This window comes from Lepidochelys kempii, chromosome 15 (genome assembly GCF_965140285.1).
Source record: "Lepidochelys kempii isolate rLepKem1 chromosome 15, rLepKem1.hap1, whole genome shotgun sequence".
Classification (NCBI taxonomy): Eukaryota; Metazoa; Chordata; order Testudines; family Cheloniidae; genus Lepidochelys; species Lepidochelys kempii.
Genome location: NC_136394.1, coordinates 2077016 through 2104273, shown reverse-complemented (window position 1 = coordinate 2104273; position 27258 = coordinate 2077016). Strand labels below are relative to the sequence as shown.

The window sequence follows — 27258 nt, the reverse complement described above, 5'->3', positions numbered from 1 at the left end:
TTTTCTTCATCTACAATTTAATACTTTACAACACCCCTGGGAAGCAACGCTGGAATGAGAGCGCTGCATGAAGGGGCAGGGGAGGTTCCTGGAGGACGTGGTTGACCCCCAACCAGCTGAGAACCACGGTCACACAGAGATTCAAGTGCTGCGGGAGTTCAGTGGCTGGAGGCAGGACAATCCGGGTGATGGGGTCAGCGGTGACTGAAGAACCCCTGAGGATGGTTGTACTTGAACGGCTTCATGCGGTTGGGCCCCCTGCAAGAGGGGATGAGAGAGCGGGGAGGTTAGGCTGCAGTATGTACTAGACCAGGGGTTCCAACGTTTTCTGAGGCCCCCCAACATGCTATAAAAACTCCACAGCCCACCTGTACCACAACCACTGGTTATCTGCATATAAAAGCCAGGGCTGGCGTTAGGGGTTAGCAAGCAGGTCAATTGCCTGGGGCCCCATGCCACACATTTTCCCCGTGAAGCTAAGTTACTCGGCTTTGGCTTCAGCCCCAGGTGGCAGGGCTCAGGGCTTCAGCCCCACACAGTGAGACTTCGGCTTTCTGCCCTGGGCCCAAGTCTAATGCTGGCCATGCTTAGAGGACCCTCTGAAACCTGCTTGCGGCCCCCCAGGGGGCCCTGGACTCATGGTTGAGAACCACTGCACTAGAAGGGGATTTTTATCCTATGTCTCAATCTTATTCAGCACAGTGGGGAGGGGAGCTGGGAAGAACAGAGTGAAACGAACAGAGTGAAACAAACAGAGCGGCAGGCGAGACAGGCTGGGGGGAATCAGTGGCATTTCAAGAGGGGGAGAATCGACAGGGGATGAGGGGGATCTCTCAAGTGTGGGTGCAGAGGAAACAAACCAGGAGCCTATGGGCTGAGCCTCATTCAGAGTCACTACTGCAGGGAGCTTCACAGTCTCATTCCAAGAGCCATTTGCCCCAGTGTAAAACTGCCAAGACAATTAGGCTCAAAGGCAGTAGCTGCTCAAGCTGGCCAGGGAGCTGCAGGGCAGGATCACGGCGCAGTGGGAGAGGGATTGGGAGGATGCTCAGACTGGAACAGCAGTACTATCTGGGGGAAGCCTGCCCAGTGACTGTTCTTTGGCTGAGTGTGGACTGGGGCGACTGGTGAGCGTTAGTCCAGTGCTCGGAGAAAGGGATAAAAAGGCAAGAGGCACCTGCCAGAGCAGGAGAACCTGCTTGCTGGAATGAGGTGTGTGTGGTGGGTTCAGCAGGAGACACAGGGGGATGCTCCTGAGAAACCATTTCTTGGGGGTGGGGAAGAAGCTTCTACCTAGTGGCAGGACAGACCATGGGACTTCACAGTTTTAAGGTCCGTCACTCATGGTTAAGGGCCAGACCAGCAGGTGTGGATGAGCCCAGGACAGACTTCTTGGCAAGGAGCAGCTGCCGTCTACGCTACACCATGGCAGAGAGCAAGGGGCAGCTACTAGAGAAACAAGAGCCTCAGCTCACAGGGCACCATCCTGAATGGCTCCACCCAGGATCTCCACTGCCCAGGTGCAGGATTCAATCAAGGGCCTGTGTGGGGCAGATCAGGCAAGGAGGGGGCAGGGAGGGGAGGCATCAGCCACAAAGACCAAGGCCTGGAAAACGGAGTAAATGGCATTGGCTGATCTCGGAGCAGCCCAGGCTGGCTCCTGGTGGAACTGTGTACATGCCGGGAGCAGCAGGAAGAAGCGGGGACAGGAGGAACCGCATCTCATGGGGGGGGGGGGGGGTGTCTCTGCAGGCAGCGAACGAGGTGCGCCGAGTGATGCTCAGCTGGTATCAAGTGGAAGGTGGGAGGAAGCGGTTTGCAGAGCTGCACACTCCAGGGAACAGTGCAGACAGTGAAGCTCTAGAAACTGCCTCATTAGACGGCCTCTGATTCACTTCATATTAATCGTTTCCCTCCCTGGCGTGTCCCCGACATGGAGTCTTGCTGGCCAGAGAGTTATGTACGGTCCCTGTGTGGCTGCCTTGGCTCCAGGGCAGCCCTCTGCCCGTTCCCCAGAGCCTCCTGGCAGTGGGCTGGGCCCTCACCTGACAAGACGCAGGCACATCTTCTCCTGGGGGAACTCCTTGGGCCCTTCCACGCTGGTGTCATGGGACTCTGTTTCCAGGTAGACGTCCAGCACGACGCACAAGCGCTGCAGCTGATTGGTCAGCAGCTGGTAGCCAGGCCTTGGCCCACACAGCTCCTTGTAGCACACGTTGACCTCGCTCTCCATTGCCTGCAAGAGCCAGGGGATGGAATCAGTCTCCCAGGGAACTCTGGCTAGCTGATCACTAATTACTTTCCCTTCCTACGCTATGGACAGTGTCTCCTCCAGGGACCCCCGGTCTGCTGCAGGAACCTCGCTTTCTGGTGAAGGGACTGGCTCGACACCCCCAGAAACCCAAGATCTCTCCGTCTTCCCCCATTCCCCTCCAGCAGGCCTGGCACAGTTGCTACCAAGACGCTTCAGCCAGGCTACCTCCAGAAGGCGAGAGGGGAGTTCAGACTCCACAGCCCATTCACCCCCTGGCCTCTGCCGTGCTTGCTGATCTACTCTTTCCAACAGGCCAGCAACTGGGATCACCCAACAGTGGCTCTGGCGCTTCCAAACCACATTAGATCTGACCCCGTGAGAGAAGACTCTTCTCCCCTCCAGTTTACCCGAATGTTGTCATCGTTGCTATTGGTTTTCTCCCCTTTCCAGTTCAGACACAGGTTAAAGATGGGTGGCATGGAGGAGTAGCCTGGATTCAGCACGACAGCTGCCTGGAGTTTGGCTGAGACGTGCAAGGGAAGAGATCTAGGATTACACACTATCCCTGAACCTCCTCCCCGCACCAGCTCCCTAACCCTCTCACCCAGTTTGGCTTGTTTCTAGCGCACTGGATCTGCTTTTCGGAATCTAGGTTGATGGCCTGTGAGGACTCTGTCTCCCCCAACCAGCCACTCACAGTGATGGAGCCAGAGCATTCTGGAGAGCGACACTGGTGCCCGTCAGGGAGGCAATGATGGAAAGAAAGCCAGCATAGCTTCCAGGCATGGTTATGCCTCCCAGGATTCTAGGGAGAACCCAGGGTGCGGGCTAAGTGAGGGAGGAGGGAAGACAGCTTTGCCTGGCCCCCCAGATGGCAGACTGGAGCTGTGCACTGGCCCAAGTCAAAGTCTAGAAGAGCCCATGCCAGTCACTTATTGGGGGAGGAACAGTGGCAGATTGCCACGGGGCCACTGTCTAGTGAAAGGGCCCAGTTGTCCACAAAGGTTGAGACCCACTGATCTAACTGTCCCAACAGCTTCTGCTGCTAACACCTGCTAGTGACGTCTCAGCCTTTCAAGGACAATCACCACGTGCCAGCCTCTCCTCAGGGCTTGAGGGCTGGTGAACAGATGGCATGAGGACACCACTGGCTGCTTCTGAGTGTAATGTCAGAGGGAACAAAGGAAGCCACACGCAGCACTCCCTGGAGCCTGAGACCAAAGGAGGGGAAACACACCCACCTGTCCCTCTCTCTACCAGAGCCATATAATAGAGGTGAGTGTCTTCAGCCAAGCCAGCCTCCACCACGTCTTTGGTGTAGGACAGCTCCTGCAGGGGGAGACGCCGGGGAATGGGGATAAACAAAGCTGTGTGCTCAGATCTGCAGCGTGGGCACCGAAGACGGGAAAGTGCAGGGTTATTGATCTGCTTCTGCCAGGGGAGTGGGAAGCTGAAGCTGGTCCCTTGCTCTGGCGTTGCACCTAAGGCTATCTGCACCTACCAGGTAATCCTCGTAGGGGAGCGCAGCCCACTTCACCAAGCGTGACACGACCTTGGAAGGGAAGAGATGCTGGCACTCGCTGGAGACCGGCACGATGCCATGCTCTGAAAGCAACGACAAACCCAGTTGAGCTGAACTGAAAACCCACAGGCAGGATCAAGCCCCACTACCACTGTCTGGGACAACCAAGACAGAACAGGGGAGGGGGGAAGAAGCTCAGGTACAGTCAAATCTGGAGTCCATGGGCCTCTTTAGTTGCAGCTGATGTCTACAGACACTGAATAGAGGGGCATGCGAGAGCATCCGGCAGCTCACCAACCTGAGCCGTGATCCCTCCAGAGCCCACAGGCTGGGCAGGGTGGGGCAGGTCTGCACATGGATGGGAGAAACTTTGGCAAAGTGCAGGCTGTGAGGTGAGCAACTCATCTCTCTCCACATGCCGAACTGATTCCCAGTGTGGTGTTTGAGGGCAGAGTGAACGCAACCCAGTCCAGCTGCTAGGAGCGAGCGAGCTGAAGCAAAGCCTGCCTCACACTTTAACAGTAAAACCGCTAGCTACACGCTATCTGCAGAGCTTTCACAGCTGGTGACAGCACCAAAGGCAGAAAGAACAGCTGGACTTTCTGAAGCCAGGTGGAACTTGCAGCACTGGCCAGTTCGACCAACCTTCCACTGAGTATACGGGGAGTTCGATCTGGCCAGAGACACCCATGGGGACATTTGTACAGAGCCACTGTAAGCAGAGCTCCAACGAGGGGGGTCAGAGACCATCACTACAGGGACCAGAATCTCGCTTTTCTGCTCTGAAAGCAGGAGCTGCGTACCATGTCTGTCGGAAGGACGAGGGCCCTGGAATCCCTTCAAGGAAACACTATTGTCACCTCTTCTAAACAGGATTCAAATGGACAACCCTGCTCTGATGGCCAATGTCCTACGCTCAGGGGAGGAGGGAGACCACTGGGAGGGTGCACTGTCCTTACCAAGTGAAGCAAACTGCTTGTGGAGAGCCAGGCGGGACTGCAGCCTCGTCCTGAGCAACTTCATAGTCATCTCCATGTGGCTGGCACTCAGCGAGTTATCTGCGGTCACTGTGTGCTGCGGACAGGAAGGACTGTGACCTAGAGCCTGGATTTCTTTCCTTACCCACTAGCAGGGGCCGACAGCTGGTTGTACTGGAATCCCTTAAGCACAGTATTCCACAGTGCACAGCACACTGGGAAAATACATTTTCCTCTGGTTACTCTCTGGAACATGCTCATCTTCCTCCATCTAATTAGCCTGAAGGAGACTAATGCCCACTTGGGAAGAGGAGCTAGATTTGGCTCCCAGCAAACTAACAAGGCTGGGCCATTGCCAAGCCAGACTGTGGCAACACCAGCCTGTCCTCGCCCCAATTCAGCCCCTAATTCAGCTGCAGTTAGATTCCTGAGCTCAGGAGTGACTGCCTTTTGATACTGCAGGAGCCACCAAAGCTGGCTGCACCTGGCTTTGGAGCTTAAAAGAATGGCAACCGTGGGCTTGAGATCCCAAGTGTGAGAGTAGCCACCGGGTAGAGCAGAGGGGATGACAGCCTGGCAGGGCCTCAGGAAACACCTTCCCTCACTAGGGTTTTGCTTTCCGGAGGCTGTGCCTCAGACATACCTGAGGCTGATCTTTGGGGAAATGCAGGCCACCCAGCTTCTGCACCCACATGTAGGGGTGCCCCAGATCTGTCACATAATCACTCAGGGTCAGGATGCTTAGGAAACAAAAGGAAAATATCACAGTGCCACCTAAGACAGAGGGGGCGGTCTCCCCAGTGTGAGAGAGCCAGACCTGGAGTGCTGGAAGCAGCAGACAGACCCACCTCCCCGACACTTGCCAAGAGTATGACTCCAGCTCCTGATGCAGCCATGCACACACCAAACGGGCAGGCATGTGTGTCCCGAACTCCAGGTATCAGAGTTCTTTTCCCAGCTAAACAAGGCTTCCATTATAGACGAGCCACCATCTCACCCAGCTGTTCCAGAAGCAGCAGTCCAGCCCTGAGTGTAGGGTATTGCCATTTGGCCTGGCTGCCCCAGCTGTCCTGGGCTAGAAAGCTTCCCCACAGCACACACTGGCAGAAGCAGCCCTTTAGGTCCCACATCGCGATGGGAACAATGCAAGCACCCTAGTCTCCTGCTCTAGGCTGCCCTGCCTGACTGGCCTCCATGGACAATGCTGGACATGACTAAGGGCAGGGGCAGGTGTGCAGCTGACTCACCCGACTTTATCGAACTGGAACTGGTTGGCTGGATTTGGAGTTCTCCTCCCATGATCCCCAGGATACAGGCAGTTCAGCAGGGAGCCTGGAGACAGCAGATCTCTGGGGGAGAAGGAAGGCTAAAGTCAGCCACAGATTTTCCAGAATGACAGTGCTCTTTGGGATCATTAAGAGCAGAGTGCACTGGCAACGGACGAGACGCATTTCAGGGCCCCACAGCCACGGATTTCACCCCTGGCCGTAGAACTGGAATCAGAGTATCCTTTTCCTGGAAGCTGTTTCCCCTGTCCAGCTGTAGCGATAACTGAAAACACGACCCGCGTGTAATCTGATGCACCGAGTTTGTGGGAACCTGGAGGAGCAACTGAGGGGTGAGCTTCGCCAAGCCATCTAAATGGGTTGACGCTGAAACCTAAAGATGGCCAATCTGTGGGCTGCTGAAAACAAACTGCAGAGCTGGTGTAAAAGAAATGGCTGCTAATCTCCCCGCAGACAAGAGGGGCAGCTGGCTGATCACACCATGCAACAGAAACCTTTGTTTGAAAGGTGTTCTGCACTTGCCACAGCATCAACACCACACCCCAAACCACGACAGAACACAGGGCCGGCTCGCTGCAAAGCACATGGGGCCCTGAGGAGGAGAGGCAAGTTGGTGAAGGGCAGCTGCAGGTGACAAAGGACCCAGCTGGGAGAGTCTGTAGGCAGCCTGCTGCCAACTACGACTCCAGCAGATGAAGGATTTGCTGCACAGGAACATCCCTCCTCCCTGCCCCTGACCAGCAAGGGGGCACTGCCATGGAGAAAGTGCTCCAAGCCGGGGGATCTGTCCACTGCCACGTGGAAGCTCATGCTATGAGATGCACAGACAAGCAGCCCCCACTTCCCATCTCATCCCTGGAGCTCCTTCAGAACTGGGCATTTTCTACTGAATTAACGTCCAGGGCAGGTTTCTGCAGCTGCAGTTTCAGCCCAGTTCTCACACTAATCAAACTTGGATGGGTTCTCCAGCAGAAGGCATTATCCACGGCTCTCGAGACAAGGTGACCTGGAGAACAAGGAGGTGGAGGGAGAGTGCCAGACACAGGCTTGGGGCAGGGAAGGAAACCATTCATCTGCAAGATGGTAATTAAATGTGACAAGCAGATGAGATGCCCCAGCTCCTCCTCTGCCTGTGCGCTAACCTATTAATCTGGGCCCGCTGGCCGTGGCAGCAGACACGCGGTACTCCAAGGGAAGCAGATTTATTTTCCCAATGATCAAAGCCACGTGACCGTCTCCTTTTACCCTGATCCTTCAGTCTCACTGCAAAGGATAAATCAGATTAGAGAAAGACTCTGTCTCTGTACCGACAACTCAGTCCCTTGCCTTCCGAACTGTAGCTGCGTGAGCAGCTGCATCACCCTGGCGGCTGGCCGACAAAGGGCTGCAGGACGGGTCCCCCTTGCTGAAGGGAAGGACGCTGCATGAGCAATGCGGCCCACTGCCTCGTTCGGGAGGGTTTTCAAGTCTCCAGCTCCCCTTGCTGGTGGGCGCTTCACGTTCTGCCTCACGCAGGGCAGGCTGAGATAAAGCCGCCAGGTCCCAGCTCCGCTGGGTTGCTCAAGCGGAGGCAGGAGAAATGCAGGCAGCATTTCAACAGAAAGTAGCTTGTAGCTTTTCAGCCAGGGAAGAGAGGAGCGAGGCACATCCTGACAACAGCTTTCACTTCGCAGCCCCGCGGCTGCTTCTTAGAGGCCAGGGCGAAGGAGTCCTGCTAAGCACTCTGCTGAGCTCAACCCCAGTCAAGCCTCTGTCACGTGGGGTGCTTGGTACGTCCCCCTAGGGTCACTTTGAACAGAGAATGCGGAGGACAGCAGCTCCTCTGCGGTGAGATCAAGGTCAGAAAAATTCCATTCCCAGTGCAAGGACGGGGAACAGACTTGGCCTTGACACCTCCGTGGGTTTGGCTTACCCAGCACTGATGGGCGTGGTCATCTCCGTAGCAGTGGTCACCTTGGTTTTCACCGTCATGACATTGAGGTTTATCAGGTAGAAGAAGATCAGGTGGAGCACGCTGTCATCTGCGTGGTGACATTGGTGACGGCATGGGAAAGAAAAGCCATTTGTGGGGATGAAGGAGCAGGGCAGACAAGAAAGGAAGAAAACAGTCAAGAGGAGCAGAAACCCCATGCTGCTTTCACTGGTTCATGTGGCTGCTGACTCTGACTGGCCAGATGTGGACACGGACACCAAATCGGGGGAGGAAACTATGTACAATTCTAAGCTAGAAATCAGGGGAAGGAAACTTGAGATAAGGGAGTCAGTGATCCAGGTGAACTGAAAGTGCAGGGGCAGCATACAATATCCCAGCCCGGGATCTGGCCAGGCCACTGGAGTGAACACCCCTTCTCTAACGAGATGTGCTGAGGATCTTGAATAAGCATAGGTGGGAGGCCTGTGGTTCTAGGTCTCCTCTGAAAGGTAGTTTGATCCCCTAGGGGCCAGAGCCCTGGGGCAATGCTGACGCCAAGCAAAGCGTGCCCCTTGCTGAGCTGCCAGCACCGCTTTTCCTTGGAGCCTTCCCATCCAGGTACTGACCCGCCTGATCCTGCTTCGCTTGTGGAAGCCTGAGACTGGACAGCTAGAGACCCTACATACTGCTACCCTGGGAATCCCACGCATGTGAGACGAGTGCAACACATGGCCAAGGAACCCCTCTCTCCCTGGCCCCTCACGCCAACAGGACAAGCCCTGCCACATCTGGAAATGGCACAGAGGTGCCCTCTGAAATGCGTGCAGCAGCACGGCCCCTGTCCTGTGCTAGGCCGCACCAACGCCGGGCGAGGTTCCCCTCAGAGGTGGTCTCACAGGCTGTCAAGACTAACAGTGCTGCAGAAGCAGAAGCTCCTGAATCCTGGTGTCGCAGGGTGCCAAGCTCCATGCAGAGGAGTCTCTGCTGGAGGAGGCAGAGCCAAGCACTTCCCTGCAAGCCCGGGAGAGCAGAGCTGCTGGTGCAGAGGCCAAAGGGCACGGCCAGAGGGCCCTCATTTTTGCACCAATGGCTCCATGGTCTCAGAACCAACAGATAAAACTCTGCTCCCTCTGTGCCTGAGAGCAGAGAGGCAAACAAAGAACAGCCTAGAGACTACTGAGGAACAAACACCCTGGCCCATCCAGAGGGCATGAGAATACCATACAGTAGAAAGCCAGACAAGTTTCTCTCCCCAGCACAGCTGCGCCAAGGCACTCTGGCAACTCCGCCATTACCACAGTTCGAGTTCACTTGCCCCTTTGTTAGAGAGGCCAGGGCAGTGGTCTCTCCCGTCTTTGTCCCCCCCGCCTACATGGAATGGTTTGGCTCACTCTGGGCCGACCTGCCGTGAAGATCATCGTTCATTCACGTAGGGGGGACTCTTGTGTGACTCACCCCCAGCTACCCAGAAAGGTGGATCTTTGAAACTCGACTCCTGGGGCCACATTCTGATCTCACAGGCACCGGTGTACATCCAATGGCTCACTGAAGTCAATGGATTTACACTGAGATCAGAACCTGACTCTTGGAGTCTAACGCCCTTGTACCTTTGCACTTGAGGTCAATGGTAACAGACAGTGGGTGTCTCTTCAGCATCTCCTTGCGCTTGTCGTCCAGCTGCACGCCCAGCGTGGGGCGGCGACGCTTCTGCGGCAGGGGAGAGCAGAATCACAGCACCTGAAAACATGTCACATTCTTCCCACCCCATGGCTATGTGTTCACAGCAAATGGGGCAAGCTTCTCTGTCTTTTGCAGGCAAAACAATGCTTAGCACTTACACAGCAACCTAACTATAACTACTCCATGCAGCATCCTGGGTGCCAGGTAGAGAATTTACAGAGAGGGAAACTGAGGCACAGAGCTGTGACTTGTCAAGTCCACAAAGGGTAATTGGGGTCAGATCTCAGGAGTTGCTGAGTGCTCTCTCCAATAGCATCTGCACGTCTGACGGCCCATACTCGGAGTGGACCTTCTCTCAAAGCACTAAGAACCTGAACCCTGCCAGAGCCAGCTGTGAGCAATGCTTGGCATACACATACCCCAGTCATGCAAACCTCTGAGGAGGAGATTTCCAAAGGCACTTAGGGCAATTCAGTGCTCAACTCTCACTGCCTTTGAAAATGTATCCCCTAAAGGGCTCTGCAAACATTAACCCTCACATCCCCTTCTTGGGAAGTGTGACAAAGGGAGAATTTTGGTAATATTTTTATTAATCCTCTGTATGCCTCTGTTTCCCCCAAGCTTTGCATTGCTATGCACGGAGTATAAAGGGTTAAAAAGCTGTTCATGAGGCAGAGGAGTGGACAGGAGGTGTTGGGCCATGTAACTGCCTGGGATGGTATAAATGGGTGTGTCAGGACTGGCTGAAACTGACCCATATCAATGGGGGATCTGGAAAGGCAAAGGGAACCCCAATAGCCAGGACATTCACACCTAGAAACCCACAGCCAAGAGGAAGCAGATCCCCCCCTGCAGGGAGAAGCAAAGCAAAGGCCTGGAGCTGGAGAACAAAGGGGAAAGGAGCTATGAGCTAAGAGCTCGCCTTTGGAGGCAGACAGACACCAGGGACTCAGGAGAAAGGGACAGATGGCAGTGTTGGCCAGGTTGAATTCTACCCCAACCTTTGCCTCTCCACACCAGGGTTCAGAAAAATCAGTGAGGCATTTTTTGAAAAAAGAAAAAAAAATTAAATTAGATTTTATTTAAAATCAGATTCTTTTTGATGTTGTTATTCCAGTCATAGTAAGTTTTTCTTGTAAACCAGTTTAAAATGAATGAAAACGAGGAGGGAGGGAGGGTGTGAAATCTACTAGTTTTGAAAGTCTGAAGGACAGCACAAGTAACTTAGGAAATGGTATCCTTTTTATGAGACTTAGGTGAGTAGGAACTTAAGCTCCAGTCACTTTCCCATCAGCATATTTGAAAATTTTCCCAGGTTGACCTGAAATAATCAATTTAATTCACTGACTACAATTAATCCCTATTTAGTTGTAAATGGGAAACACGTTTTGGTAAGAGAAGTTTATGTATCCAAAACATTTAAAAGTTGGTTTGTATAATAAAAATAAATCTTATTATGCTGATTTGTGTGTTTAATTCAATTCCAGTTACCACCCTAACGCAGAATGACACAAATCAGGAGCAAAAAGTGAATTACCTAGTAAATAAGCAATAGGTCATTCACCCTTTTCTAACTTACTGAACGTGTACAATTAATAAGAATTTGAAACTATTAAGCTATATAATTATTTAAATAAATTGATATAGTTATAGTTTATCCTCCAAGGTAACAAAAAGATGTATCAAATCTAGTGTACAGACTCTATTTACTTGTAAATCAACAAGTTTTCATGGTTAGATCAACCAATAAAGTTGCACTTCATAAAAATCACTGAAGTACAAATGGAAAAGGTGATTAAAATCAATGATATAAGTGAGGTTTTCCACTGGGTGATTTAAATCATGATTTACATTGCTGATTTAAATAAACCCTTCCTGCTAACCAAAGGACTTTCCGATTCTGGAGGCCAGGAGACTAAGAAATCGTTACCTTGGTTTGGAAAGGCTGTCTGGTGGTACTGCAGATACTTTAGGAGCACAATATAAGCCTCCTGCAGGAGTCTGGCTTGGCTCAATTTGCTGCAGGGAGTCAAGGAGAAACAGGAAATGCCCAGTTTTGGAGTCGTGGAGGCCACAGGCCTGCCCCTGTGGAATTGTGAGGGTCCTTGGGGCCCAGTGCACTAAAGGGATCACTCCCAAGGGACTGGTTATAGGCTGGGCATGGACTAGACCCTGTGGATCTGTGACAGGAGGCATCATTGGTCCTATTTACAGATGGGAACGTTGAGGCTCAAGGTCACACATCAGATCAGTGGCAGAGCAGGAAAGAGAAGCCCCAGCCCTGCCCCCCACTCTAAGCACTACCCAATGCTTCACTGGGAGAAACAGAAGTGGGTCCACCCATGCGAGGAGATCCCAGAATTTCAATATTGGGGCAGTGCTAGTCCCTTACCGTGGTCTGCTCCTCTTCAGCATCAGAATCACTCTCGTCATCTGCACATTCAAACAGAGGGATAAGCAAGAGCCAAGCGCAGGGATCCATTTGAGAGACTGTCCAAACAGTCATGCCCCAGGGACCCACTACCCCTGCACTGCAGTGTTATCCCTAGAAGACACAGGTGCCCACAAAGGGGCACTTAGCACAGCTGAGGCCCTCGATGTGTTACATGCCTTTTGGCCCCTTTACAGCCTCTACATGACCGAGATCCCCCATGTGCCACCGGGCACTGCTGGAGGGACTCTTCCTAACACTCGGCCACCCGTCTCCCCAGGAGGGTGAGTCGGGTGTGAGGGAGGAGCCAAGGCTATTTAAGCAGCCACTGCACAGAGATAAGCTATAGAGCTATTGCAGCCCTGCCCAAGGAACAACATTGCTCCTCAGATCCTTCCCCCGCCACCTCCCGTATCAGCTTTCAGCCCCCAGGCTGGGCCAAGGCAGGCGGGGATGCCAAGTTATAACTTACCTTGGGAGTCCTCTGGTGGCTTGTAGAGGGCCTTGGCTTCTTCCACACTCCCTTCGATTGCCACAGCCAGCTTCTTATCTGTGGAGGGCAAAGCGCCATTCAGCACTTCTTGAGGGCCATGCATTTAAAGGGAAGGTTGCTGCTGCCAGCCACCTAGAGAGGCATCAAGCTTGGAAGCAAGGATGCCAAAGAGTTTGTCAAGTTACTTTTGTAGCCTCTTCCCCACTAGCAACAGGCAGATTCAGGGCCTAGTGGGCAGCCAAGATGCAAGACATTTTGTTTGTAAGCATGCTCCAGAGCTGTGGTGAGATCACCTTCCCATCCAATGCTCTGTGCACCTCTCCACAGGTGGAACAGCAGTAATGACACACAGACACACTAGTGACATTGTGGTGCGAGGGGGATCACAAATTTCCCACTCCGATTATTGTTTCACATTACCCTCCATCAATATGCCCCGTTCCCCAAATGCAAGGTATCCCCTACGTCAGGGGCAAAATGCCAGATGGGTTGTGATCCTGTCTTAAATGGCTTTTGTGCAATGCAGTACCCATCAAGGTATTTTTACCAGGCTCATCGCTGTAGCAGGTAACTGCATGTGGGCTGAGGAGCCTGAAATGAGACATCACAAGAAGAAAGGAGAACCAGAGATGAAAGCTGGTCAGCAGCATTTGGCATGCACATCTCTACATGTCAGCAACTGGAATGAGTGAGTAAAAAGAATAATTCAAAAACGATCAGAGGACATCCTTTTCCACACATTTAATTAAGACTATGGAACTCAGTTACACTGGAAGTTGCTGAGGCCAAGAATTTGGCAAGAGTCTAAAAAAGGATTGGTCATGCATATGGATAACAAGAATATCCAGTTATATTAATAATAGTTTTGGGTGCTCCAGGACATAACTATTAGAGATCAGGTTGAGACCTAATATGGGGGTCCATTATCCCACATTTGCTACTGCAGGTTTCTTACACCTTCCCCTGAAGCATCTGGTGCTGGCCACTCTTGGATACAGGATGCTGGAGTAGACTGGCCCCTGGTCCAATCTAGGCTGGCAACCCCTAAGGAGTCTCAGCCTCAGGAGCTCACTGTGGGACCGGTTTAGGGTTTTCCAGGGTGCCCATCACCACAGTATCCAAGCACTGAACAGAGAATTAGAGAGGGCCACACACTGGGGCTCTACACTGTGCCCTGTCTGGTCCCTAGGAAGCTCTAAACCCAGGGGTGGGGATTTGGCTATTTTAAAAACAACCACCTTCTGCTACAAAGGGGGCTTCTGGCAGATTTCAGACGCAAGGAAAGAAAGGTACTCACCCTGCCTGAGCGGCTGGGAGAAGGGTTTCATGTTAGCTAATGGGGTGGGCCGGAAAAGGACAGGAAGGAAGGGAGGGAGGGAGAGAGGGGAAGAGTGAAGAAGAGAAGTGCTATCCCCTTGCTGTGTGTGTTGAGAAGCAGGTGACAGTTAAACAGGTCTCAGCGACAGGGAATTTGCCAGGCAAGGAAGGGGGCCCCTTGACTGGCAGATGAAGTTGCAGGAGTGCACTGAGCCACAGTAAGCACAGAGGGCATTAGTCTGGGCTCTCCTGGGAGCTGCCAACCCTTATGCTTTGACAGAGGACTTGAAGGGTTGGATCACCTCCTCACTGCACACGAGCCACATAGAGGACAGGAGCCATGTCAGTTTCAAGGCTCTGCCCTGGACCAGTCTCCCCGACAAGTTATGGGCTTTGTCCCGCTACAGGAAGCCATGCAGGAACTGACACCCCCTCAGCACCGACCCAGCAAGCAGTGAGGCCTGCTCCAGGCTGTTACACCGTTCAGGGGTGTGAAAATCCCACCCCTCCGAGTGCCGTAGCTATGCTGACCTAAGCCATGGTGTAGACACAGCTAGATTGACAGAAGAACGCTTCCACTGCTTGGGGCACTGGAGTGCTGACACTGATGGAAAAACCCCTCCCACCATGGGGCTATGCCTGCATAGCTAAGCCGCTGTTGTCCCAGCAGCGCGGACATGGCCTTCAACAGCCCGTTCTGAATGGTCCCGGATCACGACAGCCCAACAGGCAGGAGTGCCGAATGCCAGCGCCATACCATGGGGGCTGTGGACGGAGCATACTTGAGCTAGGCGGCTGGCTTTAAAGCCATCACTGCTGCAGTGCCCACAATCCCTTGAGTGGGGCACAGGTTTGAAAAGAGCTCTCAGAGCAACTCTTCCAGGAGAGGCGTGGGAGGGAGGGAGGGGCGAGGGGCTCAGCCGCAGCAGCCAAACGAACGAGGTTCTCATATGATGCTGCTTCATCAGGCCGGCTCCCAGGCTGTGGCTGCCCCCAAGCAGGCTCCGAGAGCAGCGGTGGAGGAGCTATGCAGAAGTGGCGGAGGCAGAGTGGATCGGATGCAGCAGAGTCATCCGCACATCTCACAACAGCAGGATTTTCTGCAGGCAGCTGTGAAATTTGGCCCATGGGGGGACGGACTCCCCGGTCCACTCACATCACAGCTTTCAGTGACACAGATGAAGGCTGTCTCAACCGCCTTACTCCCCTCCCCCGACATTGATACTCACCACAGGCCTGACCATAGGCGTTGGCTTGGACAAAGAGAACATAGAGAGGTGGTGGCAAGTGTCTAGCTGTCTCGTACTGCTTGTGTGCCTGGTCGAAAGGCATGAAGAGATACTCCTGGACAGGAAGGGAGGCCTGGTGGGACACAAATCACACACACACGATTGGTACTGGAATTGTTTGCACACCAGCCCAGTCACCGAGCGGTTTGTGCTCGATGCGGCTGTGCAGGAGACCTGGAACCTGCGCCAGGAACATACACAACCCTCTGGGCAGAGATGCCCCTTGGGATGTTCAGCAGCAGCCACCGGGAAGCTCAGCTCTCCTTAGGGGGAGGACTAATGGCTTTGCAGACGGGAGAGAACCTACTTCTTTCACCCGCTCTTCCCAGCCAAGTCTGACGCAAGGGGAGGAAGCTACAATTGCTCTCCATGGAAGGTCCCATCTAACGAGTCTTCTGCCAGCACCTCAGCAGGGGCTGCTGCACAATGAGATTGCACAGGAAATCCTCGCCCTGTGAGGATCTGGAAGCACAGGTAAAGGAGCAGTTCCAACACCTCCAAACAGCCTCGGTCCCCATGCTCCCAGTGCTCTGAACCTCCCTTACTGCGGATTTCGCCAGCCTGTCCCCACACCATCTACCTCCCAACAACTGAAGGTTAGAGGGCAGACAGGCAAGGGCCAGCACAAAGGGCTCTGATCCATCTAGCAGGAAACACACAGACTCTCACTGCAAGCAGCCAGTCTCACAGGCAAAGAGGAGGGCTTTGTTGAGCTCAGGAAGTACCTGCATGATGCTGTTGAGCCGGGGCTGGAGGCTGCTCAGATATTCCTTCTTCACTTCTATCTCCTTCAGGATCTTCTCCTTGTTGGCCAGACACTCCTTATACTTCTCCGCCAGCCTGCACAAGAGAAGCTCATTTACAGCACCGCATTCACAAAGGAGACAGATGTCAGATCAGAATCTCTGCTCCCTATTGGTGCATTTCTAAACCTCAGGATCCAGGGCTCCTGATTCCATGGGCAGGAGCTCTCGAACTGAGATAGGTCACTCTATGCTTTGAAGTCAGCTTCAGAGCCTATTTTGATCAATATCTGACCTTGCTGTCACCTCTGAAGTGATGTGATAAATGAAGAGTTCATTAAAATCCAAGGGAAAGGGAAAACAAACCGCAAGAAACCTAGCAGAGCTGGAAAACTGGGAAAATTGAAAAGAATTCTGAAGAGCGTTCAAGAGAGCGCGAAACTGTTAAGAGATAACTGTTGAGGTGGGATCTCCGCACGGATCTTCTCAGATGCCTGTGGAAGCATCCCAAAGCAGGTAGTAAACTCCATTCCAGACTAGCTGGTCCCTTCTGGCTTTGGAATCTATGAAAATAAAACTGAGGAGAAACTACTTGAGAAATCTGAAGAGTAAATGTGCCATTTAGTAAACACAGCAACATATTCCAAGCTCTCTTCTACTCTAAGAAATGAGGACATACGAACGGCCCCTCCTTACTCCCCTGATCTGCTCCCATATTCGCATCTCAACCGCTGACTTCACCGACAAAGTACATTCTTCATGCTGCTTTATTGGGTCTGTTAGCCCTGTAGATCTAAAATAGCTACAGGAGAGTCTTTTCCATCTTGTGCTGTCAACAGAAGCATTTTGGTTTTTTAATTTTTATTAAGTGCCTATCAGTAATAGCTGTGCAAACCCCTGGAAGACAATGAGGTTTCACATAACACTGAAAAACTTATTTGACATAAAGAATCTTTACTACTGGCTCTGATAAATGAGAGAGACACCAGCTTAACTCTCAGAGCCCAAGAGGGGAAACCTCCCTCACTATTTTTAATTGTGAACTGAGGACAATTGCTGATCAGAAAATGGTTCTTTCTCCCTGTGATTTTTTTCATCAGAAAACAGAAAGCCTGAAAATCAAAATATTTTGATTTGGGAATGCCACCGCAGTGTCTCATGTTGTACTGTGGGTGCCTAATGCTTCCATTTTGCTCTATACAGGCTACTTAACTGGTCTACATCTCCCAGGATGTACCATGGTCTCCCCTCTTGAAGAGGGATGGCATGTATCATAGCAGTTTTGCATCATGGCAGATGAAGTCCAGCAGGGGAACCTGGCCCATAGAGAAGAATGGAAGCATGGGGCAGCCAAACCACAACTCCCATTACACGCTGCGGTGGCATTTCAAAATAAAAATATTTCAGCTTTTGAGCATTCAGTTTTTCGCCCCAAACAAATGGAGTGGGTGAAACAGACAGGGAAAGCAGAGCCGTTTGTGAAAAATTCTGATTGTGGAAAACCCAATTTTCCATCAGAAAAACAGTTTAGACAGGAAAGCTAAGGCTGTCTGGAATGGACCTGCTGAGACAAACACAGAACCCCACAATGCCAGTTTTACACAGGCCCTCACTTAGAAGCACAGCTTTAGCTAAGAGGCATAGTCATAACTATCAGATGATAGTATGGGAGGGTGTGTGACTGGCTGGAGAAGGCAGAAATGGAAAAACCACAAAGCTTCCAGTCAGAAGAGTTCTCATAAATAAAACCTACTTTTAAGCTAGTACACCCCACAAATTAGAGCTGCCAAATGAGGGGAAAGAGACCATGAACACTGTAGGCACTAGGGCTAGGATTTGCACAGATGACTAGTGATTTAACCACACACCTTCCACTCACTACTGTGGGGAAACCTCATCCTAGCTCTTCTTTGCTTTTTAAAGTCGGTTTCCAAGGTGCAGACATTTTTAGTGGGACATTAAAGCAATCCGTTGGCAGGACGCTCCTCCTGCGGTTACCGATGGATGATTTCAGATTGGTGATGGCTGAGCCCCTGTTAATGACGACTCTTTGAAATGGAGCAATGGACAAAGAATTGCATGCTCTCAGCTCCACCCTGTGGTGCGTATAATATGTGGGGGGAGGGATAGCTCAGTGGTTTGAGCATTGGCCTGCTAAACCCAGGGTTGTGAGTTCAATCCTTGAGGGGGCCATTTTAAATGCAGAATTACACCCTTCACAGCCCACTTCTGTCAAACAATGAGTGTTGTTCCTCTGGGAAGAGACCAGGGCATAGCTCTGCCTCCCTTTAATTAGCCACATAAGAGAAGACTCCCTGAACTGAAAAACAGGATCAAGACACTGTTCAGAATAAACAGTAAAAACAGATCTGAGAGACAGGCCCATCTGTGTGTTAAAAAGGGATCTGCCATTTGTCCTTTAGTAACTAGTTTAAACTGACTGTGTAGCCTTTCTTTGCTGTTACTGTATTGTTTGTTTCATTTAGTGATTGACAAGTGAAATACAAAAGGTTATTTTCAAAGTGCATATCCCTGGGCTGTGAAATATATACCAACAAACGCTTGGTGCCAGGTAGAGACAGGACTGATCTGAATGGTGGCCTGTTGGCTTACCTTTTGCGCTGCTCCAGCTCCCAGTCGAGGCGGGCCAGCGTCTGTTGGTGCGGCTCATTGAGGGTAATGTCAGGTTTGCTGATTTCTGGAGGAGCCTCTTTGTAAAATTCATCCACGCTCACTAGATCAATCTCCTCATGTTTTGACCTGCAGGGATGGAGAAGGGATGAGTCTGGGGGAGGCTGGGAATCCCAGTGCAGAGCTGCACCATTACCGGCAATCTCACAACCTCAGCATTCACTATTTGTTTCCCGATTACGAGACCCACCTTGAAACATGAATTTACTAACGTTCCAGAAAGCAAAATTGCAACAGGCCCCGCTAAGCGCACAGTTCATATCTGAACAGGGCCATTCCTTTCCTGGGTGTTGCCAATGTGTGTTCCCTGCCTGGCTGTCTGTCCTCAGATTTATTCAGAAGTCAGCCGAGGGACAGTCGCACTTCGTAAGAGCTCAGAGACTTGACTGTGGAAGGTGCAGCCTTTGGAATAACTACACTGATGCAGTTCAGCTAAGCATTTTAAAAACTGATCCAAAGAAAACATTGTTGGACCAGCACAATTCCTATCAAAAACCTTCACAGTATTTATCCTGACTGTCCTGACTCTTCCCTATGCACCCGTCTCCTTCCACTTGCCCCAGGAACCTCCAGGATATCCAGACCACATGCCAGATTCTCAGCCCTGGTATGGCAGCATTCAGGATTCTTATGATCTTTCAGTGATGGGAGCTAGGCTCTCCTTGTGACTCTAGGCATTACACCCTCCCTAAGACCCTTTGTATCTGACACGTGCAACTCAAGTTACAGCCTCCTTCTCTCTTGCTGTACTCACTTAAACTCCAGGCATTTGGTGATCTCCTTCTGCAGATGCATCACCTCATACAATAGGTTCTGGAGTTGCAGGTGATAGGCGTCTACTTTCTGCTTTGCCTGAAAGAAGAATGTGATCAGGTGAGCGTAAAAATAACAGTGCAGATAAAACCGGAATTAATAGAGCAACATGCCCAACAGATGGCAAGGACCAAGGGCTGCCATTTGGAGATGGCAGATTTTATGGAATGGCCATGGTGAAACCCAGGAGGTATCATGGGCACTGGTTGGCACTCCACCACCAGCCTGTACAAAATGGCCTTGAGTTCATTACTAGTGGGGAGATCAGGGCATGCAAGGTGAGAACCAAATCAAATTGGATGTTCTTCTAAAAGATCTGCTCTAGTTCAAAGAATAATTAATTCTCTGGCCTGTGTTAAATAGGTGGTCAGGGCAGATGATCACAGTGGTCCCTTCTGAATCTATAACCACGGCAAACAAAAGCTGTCAGATCAGAAGAGAAGCTGGCTTTGTAACTCTATGTGCCTGCTATAAGGACACTGCTAAGGCTTTTCATTCCTGTGGGCACTACTCACTTCAAAAAAGTTTTGCAAAACTGAAAACCAGCGAGTGGGTTAGAGCAAGCATGCAGGTATGTAGGGTTCCAGGAGCTAGTCAGTCTGGGAAGGTTCTGGGGCAGTGGTCCCCAAACTTTTTACCTCATGCCCTACTTTACCCCTGTCCGCATCTCCCCACACACACCGGGAGTGGGGCCGGAAGAGAAGCTGTGGCTCCAGGAGCGGGGAGGCCACAGACAGGGGTAAGGGGGCAGAGGCTGGACTGGAAGCCAAGGCCAGCAGTGGAGCTGGGTGGCACTTCCTCCAAGGCCCCAGCCGCACCCCCCAGTTTGTGGACCCCTGTTCTAAGGAGTTTAGTAGTATCAACTCAGCTTACTTGGAGGTGTATGAGTAATTAATACAGGTTTATCTTAAACATAGTGTTTGGGATTTACCAGTTACTTCTACATTGATATACTATCAAGATGACAATTACTGGTGCTATGGTAATGGGTGAATTAGAAATACCTAGAGAGAGGATTTTGATCCCTGCAGAAATCTGGAATCTGAATAATCTACTTGATTCTCCACATTAAAAATAAAGACTGCATGGCTGAATCAAGGGACAGGTCACGCCACGTTCCGGGGAAGAGGCTGCAGCGATTAGCAACAACACAGCTTCTCAGCTCACTACGTGCATATTTACTTGATAAGAACATAAGTCAAGTTTTTTCAGGAACACCCATCACTGTGTCTTTATCCCCCTCACCGTGAACGGTCTGATTGTATCGACATGGATACTTCCAAGCAGGATCTCCAGATAGAACAGGAGGGAGAAAATGCAGGGCAGCATGGACTGGTACTTGAGAGCCCTGGAGCCTATACCAGCTCGGCTGGGTAACCTGGGGCCAGTCAATTCTCCTCCCCGTACAATGGCGAAAATGATACTCACACCTCCTTTGTAAAGTGCTTTGAGATCTAGGGATGCAAAGTTCTACACAAGAGCAAGGCACTATTTTCTTCTCAGCCCTGCTGTACATCAGATCAACAGCAGCTTCTTGACTGTTAAATCACATCAGACATTAAGAGGGTGCTGCTGCTTCTTCATTCATTCTAGTTATTAGATTATCTGCTCCACTTCAGTGGAGTTTCCCTGTGAGCCTCCAACTCAGAGACCACTTGGACCTAATCCAGTGTGTACTAAGGTACCAGACAGTAACCCCCACTCCCCCTCTGCCATTCCAGAAGATCCCTAATCCCTCTGCCATTCCAGGTAGCATCCCTTTCAATCTCTGGCCTCCATTGTACCTCATGGGTCTGATCTCTCCCCTTCTTTAGTCGAATATGAGCCAAACGGTTGAGTTTCTTCAGGGTCATGAAGTGCATGCAGCTCTGGATCCGACGCTCTTCTATTGCAACAGCCTGACAAGTAGGAAGGAGAGCTGGGGTAAGGAAGTTTACTCACTAGTAACTGTTGCTTGCATAGATTGCCACTGCAGAGCCACTTTGTTACTGTGCATGGGAGAAGTAACTAGAACAAGCAGGGATCTGCAGAGACTGGAAATAAGGCGTACATTTTTGGCAGTGAGGGTACCAAACCATTGGAACAATTTACCAAGGGTCAGGTGGGTGGATCACTGATCATTGGTAAATCAAGATTGGATGTTTTTCAAGAAGCTCTGCTCTAGGAATTATTTTGAGGCAGGTCTTCAGCCTGTGTTATACAGGAAGTCAGATGGGATGATCACAATGGTCCCTTCTGGCTTTGGAATCTATGAGACAATTCTCAAACGTGAAACACTGGTTAATATCTCTAGGACTTCCTAAGGTGCCACACATTTCCAGGTTCAGTGGAAACAGACATGCACAGACTCTTTCCTTAGTCCAGGAAGAGATCAGAATCACAAGATTCCCCATGGGCTCAGTACAGGGCTCTTTTTCGCTCAGGAGGCCAGTTTCATGACATCCTTCACTGGGATTTAAACCTTTCAGAGACCAAGTGTGTTTACCCTTTGGTAAAATCATCAAACAAGCCTGACTATTACCAGGTGGATCTACCCTATCCTGGAGGCACACAGACTTCAGTCAAAGACTCGCACCCCTGTTTCCATGGTCTTCGGTGTAGCGAGAGCTGCTAGCCTGACAGCCCTGGCTGAAGTTCTCCTCTCAGCCACAGAACAGGCAGCTGCAGTGCAAGCTTTCCTTAACAGTATGTCTCAACTCTGAGCTGATGTGGCCATCCCGTGCAGGCCAGAGGTGCATTCTATCTCCATGCTCTTTGCTCTCTAAACAGCAGTCACTAGAGTCAGCTTGCTATGTGAACACCTCCCTAGCCGGAATTAGAACGAGACTCACCAACTTGCTTCACACAGGCCCCCAAACAGGCATCAGGCAGGGGTAATCAATAATTTGGGTTGGATTCTCTCGCTGGTAAAAGGCCTCCTATCCCCACACCACTCTCCTGAGCTAATCAGTCCTCATATTTTATTTGGTTTTGCTGAGACTGTAATAAACGCCTTCCCCCTTTGTGCATCTTGCTAGGATGCCATGTGGACTTCAAACCCACGGCTTTCTTGGAGCAGCAGAAAGGTATTTAAAAATGCTCAGGGGAAAGAACTCTAGGGGCTTTTTCCTACACTGTCTTTGCTGCCTTTGCTCTTCAGATCCTGGATTTCTGCCATGAGCCTCTGAAGTTCCTGGCAGGTTTGCTTGTAGAGTTCATAGTCTTTGTTGGGATCTCGGAGTTCCACCTCTGCCTCTTCACTGTAATACTTCACATCCTGCAAAGAGCCAGAAATACAGAGTAGCACACAACACTACAACTCATCCCCCCGCTCTCCTCTGAAAAGGGCCCCGTGGGGTCTCTCAAATCAACACTCCCTCCATTCCAAGTTTAAAGCAGCTTTACGCAACCTCAGAAGATCTAACTAATTGCTGGTGCGGCAAACTCCACTGGGGATCTCAAAGTCTAGTGAGCTCAGACTGTCTCTTACACTGTCACCAGACGCCAGTATCAGTTCCCACCCCATGTAATTTGACAATCAAGAGAAGAACAAGAGCAGTGAGTAAAGTTCTTTCAATTATCAGACAGGATGGAAGACAGTTCGTTAGCACTAGGCTCCAGTTTAGTTGCCACCCTCACTCAATCCCCCCTCAATCTTTTCAGGGCTTCTTAAAACACCCCAAGATCTTTTCGGGGGCCAGTGCAAACTTGTGACACAGCAAGAAAATTGCTCAGAAAGCACAAGGCGCAAACTCTAGCTCCCAGAGTCATAAACCATCTTTTCTCAGGATGCTGGTGATTGCTAAAATTCCCATTTACTTCGGTAAGAGTAGCGTAAGACCAACCCTGAGTGCTTTTGAAAAGCTCACCCTTATAACACAGTGTACATATAGGGGTGATATTTTTCTGATGTCAAGAGCTTTCAGAACAAACCACTGAGTTGAGCGACAGCCTCTTCTTCTGCATTCCAACCAGCCCTACAGGTGTCTGATCTGCATGCAGAATTGTCACAGGCTTACAATCACTCTACCCCACCTGGTCAGGGTCAGCCCTGCTCCGCTTGCTCTCCTGTGGGGCCCCATCGGTGCGGATGACCTTGGGTTTCCTCTTCTTGCTTGAATCAGATGACATTTCTTATTTCACAGGCTGTGGAACAGGAGAGGAATACAAAAATCACTCCTCTCCAAAGGGGAGTCCCTCAATTCCTTGGGAACAAACCGGAGCTACTGTCAGAGCACTAGTACTCCAGTGGGAGGGTAATCCAACCCCTCCCTTCCTATCCTAGTCACTATAACTCTTGTCCTAATCATCTCCCCTCTCAACTCCTCAAAGCAATGTCACCCCCCTCAGAGCATATCTGCTAAAATGAGACTCCTCATGTGATCTGCCCACATCACTGAATCCTTTCGCTGCCTCCCCATTTCTGTGTCAAACCCCTCCTGCTCACCTTTGAGGCCCTCCAGCACTCTGCCTCATCTGCTTATCCCACCTAGCCTCATCACATCACATCCCCACCCCCAAGGATGTGTCAGTGCCTCGTTTGTTTGTCTGCTTCACCCCACAGCCACCTCTATGTTGCTTCCCACGCTATGTATGTCTTATGCATGACGCATCACTTGATGACGACCTGTTCTGTTCATTCCCTCTGGGGCACCTGGCATTGGCCACTGTCAGAAAACAGGACACTGGGCTAGATGGACCTTTGGTCTGATCCAGTAGGGCCACTCTTATGAACGCCCTCCCAGCTTTGCCTTGCCAAGCCATTCCCTGTCCTCATTCAAATCCCTCTGCCTCACTGCCCACAAGAAACAGCCCCAGATGTAACCAAACCCAAGCCAGCTGCTTGATCTAATTGCTGCAAGAACCTCATTCCCTCTCTGGGGTCTGTTCCCCCAGTGCTTGGGCACATCACAGCTGAAATTCCATGGCTAGCTCCTTGGGGTAGGGTCCTTGTCTTTCTATCTGTCCCACGAAGAACTCCGCTCACTTGCGGGCGCTGCAGATACAGTCACCATCAGTACAGGAAATGGGAATGAGAACCACCCCCTCACTCCCGTTCCTCGTCTCTGTCCTTGGGGATTCACGCAGCCAGCGCCCCCCCAGACCCAGACAGCCTCCTTCCAACGGCGGCGAGACCTAGCGCACAGGATCCCGGCGTCAGCCCCTCGGGCAGCGGCCACGGCGTGACCGCCTGGCGCCCAGCCACACGCACAGGCAGGGAGCGCGTCTCGCCCCGGGGAGCGCCGTGCCCGGGAACAGCTCTCCCCAGAGCGGGCCCCAGCAACGCCCTCAGGGGCCCGGGCCCCAGCAACGCCCTCAGGGGCCCGGGCCCCAGCAACGCCCTCAGGGGCCCGGGCCCCAGCAACGCCCTCAGGGGCCCGGGCCCCAGCAGCGCCCTCAGGGGCCCGGGCCCCAGCAGCGCCCTCAGGGGCCCGGGCCCCAGCAGCGCCCTCAGGGGCCCGGGCCCCAGCAACGCCCTCAGGGGCCCGGGCCCCAGCAGCGTCCTCAGGGGCCCGGGCCCCAGCAGCGTCCTCAGGGGCCCGGGCCCCAGCAACGCCCTCAGGGGCCCGGGCCCCAGCAGCGCCCTCAGGGGCCCGGGCCCCAGCAGCGTCCTCAGGGGCCCGGGCCCCAGCAACGCCCTCAGGGGCCCGGGCCCCAGCAGCGCCCTCAGGGGCCCGGGCCCCAGCAGCGCCCTCAGGGGCCCGGGCCCCAGCAGCGCCCTCAGGGGCCCGGGCCCCAGCAGCGCCCTCAGGGGCCCGGGCCCCAGCAGCGCCCTCAGGGGCCCGGGCCCCAGCAGCGTCCTCAGGGGCCCGGGCCCCAGCAGCGTCCTCAGGGGCCCGGGCCCCAGCAGCGTCCTCAGGGGCCCGGGCCCCAGCAACGCCCTCAGGGGCCCGGGCCCCAGCAACGCCCTCAGGGGCCCGGGCCCCAGCAACGCCCTCAGGGGCCCGGGCCCCAAGCGTCCAGCACCGCCGGCCACCTGGACCGAGCAGCCTCACCACACACAGCCCAGCCCCCGCCGGAGCGGCCTGGCCTCGCCCCGCCCCGCCCCCCCCCGGACCGCGGGGCCCCGCCGCGCTCCCCGCTGCCCCGGGCGCTCACCGGGCTCCCGCCCCGCCACCTCCAGTCTCCCAGCGGAAGTGCCGGGGCAGGAGGAGACGAGTCCGCGGTCAGCGAGGGCTAGAGCGTCCGCCGAGCTTCACCGCCCTCTGCTGGCCCTTGGAGGAGACAGATCCCTCCACCCGCAGGCCCCCCCCCCGCCCCATAGACTTGGGGGCGGGGCCCCATTCACCAGGGGCCCTGTCCCTTCCATCCGTGAGCCGCTGCCCCTCGTCCGCAGCACGTGGGGGTGTCTCCCCTCGGCCGCTCCCCGCCCATGGGGCACCTGGGGGCCAGGCAGGTAAATGCCCCAAGGGGGCTCTGCCCCACACCGAGGGGGTTCAGGGAGGAGACGGGGGTTATCGGTGTGGGACATGGTACCGGGGCCCAGCTGGGCAGCACTTGGCAGGAGGAATCAGACTTGCTGAGGTCCCCGGGGCCGTGAGAGCGGGGGGTCTGGCTGGTTAGCCCCTGCCCCCCAGCACACAGGGCCCACTCCCCATCAGGCTGGAGCGGGGTCTGCACCCGCACTGACAGCTGATGGGCTGCGAATAGCAGGGGTTAGAGCAGCGGTTCTCAACCTATGGATCATGGTGGGCTGCAAACGCGGCCCACAACGCGTTCCGTGGGGCACAAGTTGAAAACCACAGCACCACCTCCTGCTAAACCCCCCCCAGACCCCAGGCTATGCCCAGCGCCCCGCACCCAGAGGCCAGAGGCGCTGGAACTAGCCTGAAGGGGTTTCCATCATATACAGGGTTTACAGTTTGCTTCAATGGCTCTCGGCCCCCCCACTATAAAAATTGTTTCAGCCCCCCTCCACATCCCATGCCAGAGACCCCTCCACAGAGCGGGGCCAGGAGCGGAGCCCTGCGCCAGGCTGGGCAGCCAGGGCCCGAGCCACGCCACACTGGGCCGGGTAGCCAGGACCCGAGCCCTAGCGTGGGGCTAGGAGCAGAGCCCTGGGGCTAGGGTTGGCAACCAGGACCCCAGGCACAGGGCCAGGAGCGGAGTCTCATGTAAAACCTGGGGGTGCTGCACAGGGCTGGCCTTACCCTGAGGCGAATTGAGGCAGTTGCCTCAGATGCCAGACTGGGGGGGCCACTAGGACCCAGAGTGTAGAAAATGGTGTCTGCTGCTGGTGCATCTGGATTCTCTCTGCGCGAGATGCACAGAGATGGGGGAATGCTGTGCTGGATCCAATGTAGGAGCAGGGCAGGGGTTGGGAGCAGAATCAGGGAGAGGGGCAGAGGCAGGATCCTGGGCCCCAGTAGCCAGGCTGCTGGAAAATGGCTCCTCTCAGGCAAGCTCAGGGATCTGGGGGGTGGGAAGGGGGCCCTCCGTGATGCCGGGCTCTGGCTCCATGGCCGGCATAGTAGCCACGGCATCGAAAGGTGGACAGTCTTCACTAGGGTCCCCGCCCAGGAAGGAGGTCGGTTGCCCCACGCTCACGCTCACGAGGGACATCCCATGGGGAGGAGGGCACAAGAGACAGAACAGGCAGGCAGGAGAAAAGGGGAGAGGGAATCACAGAAAGCAGCAGGAGCTGCAAGGGGAGAGAGGAGGAGGAAACTCTTATGTACCTTTCTAGCCCCCCCAGGGCCTGGACTGATTAACCCCAGCTTCTCAGGGAGCTTCCTGTTTCCTGCTGCTTCCCTGAACCCACTTGAGGAGAACAGGCAGCCAACTGAAGTAGTAGGAGCCAGTTAGGCCCTTAAGACGCTGATATCTTCCTTCACTCAGGCCCTGCTACCGGCCTGCTTATTTGTCCCCTT

The 27258-nt window shown here is 53.2% G+C and overlaps 1 protein-coding gene across 6 annotated transcripts; it reads right to left on the bottom strand.

The window, feature by feature from the left end:
• THOC5 (THO complex subunit 5) lies at nucleotides 1-27258 on the bottom strand. Of its 6 annotated transcripts, none has more exons than XM_073313388.2 (20): nucleotides 27067-27258; nucleotides 23423-23533; nucleotides 22521-22664; nucleotides 21193-21306; nucleotides 19350-19447; nucleotides 18518-18664; nucleotides 15887-16001; nucleotides 15102-15234; nucleotides 12535-12612; nucleotides 12024-12064; nucleotides 9559-9658; nucleotides 7952-8060; nucleotides 6001-6102; nucleotides 5397-5493; nucleotides 4736-4850; nucleotides 3756-3859; nucleotides 3496-3583; nucleotides 2662-2777; nucleotides 2046-2236; nucleotides 1-258 (listed from the first exon to the last, which is right to left on the bottom strand). In XM_073313388.2, the coding sequence occupies exons 2-20, from the start codon at nucleotides 23516-23518 to the stop codon at nucleotides 195-197; spliced, it is 2052 nt and encodes a 683-aa protein (XP_073169489.1). In that variant the 5' UTR covers nucleotides 23519-23533; nucleotides 27067-27258; the 3' UTR covers nucleotides 1-194. The 6 variants fall into 6 exon arrangements, with proteins under 6 accessions (XP_073169489.1, XP_073169488.1, XP_073169491.1 ...); XM_073313387.1 differs by lacking the exon at nucleotides 27067-27258 and adding an exon at nucleotides 25487-25583; XM_073313390.1 differs by lacking the exon at nucleotides 27067-27258 and adding an exon at nucleotides 25384-25408.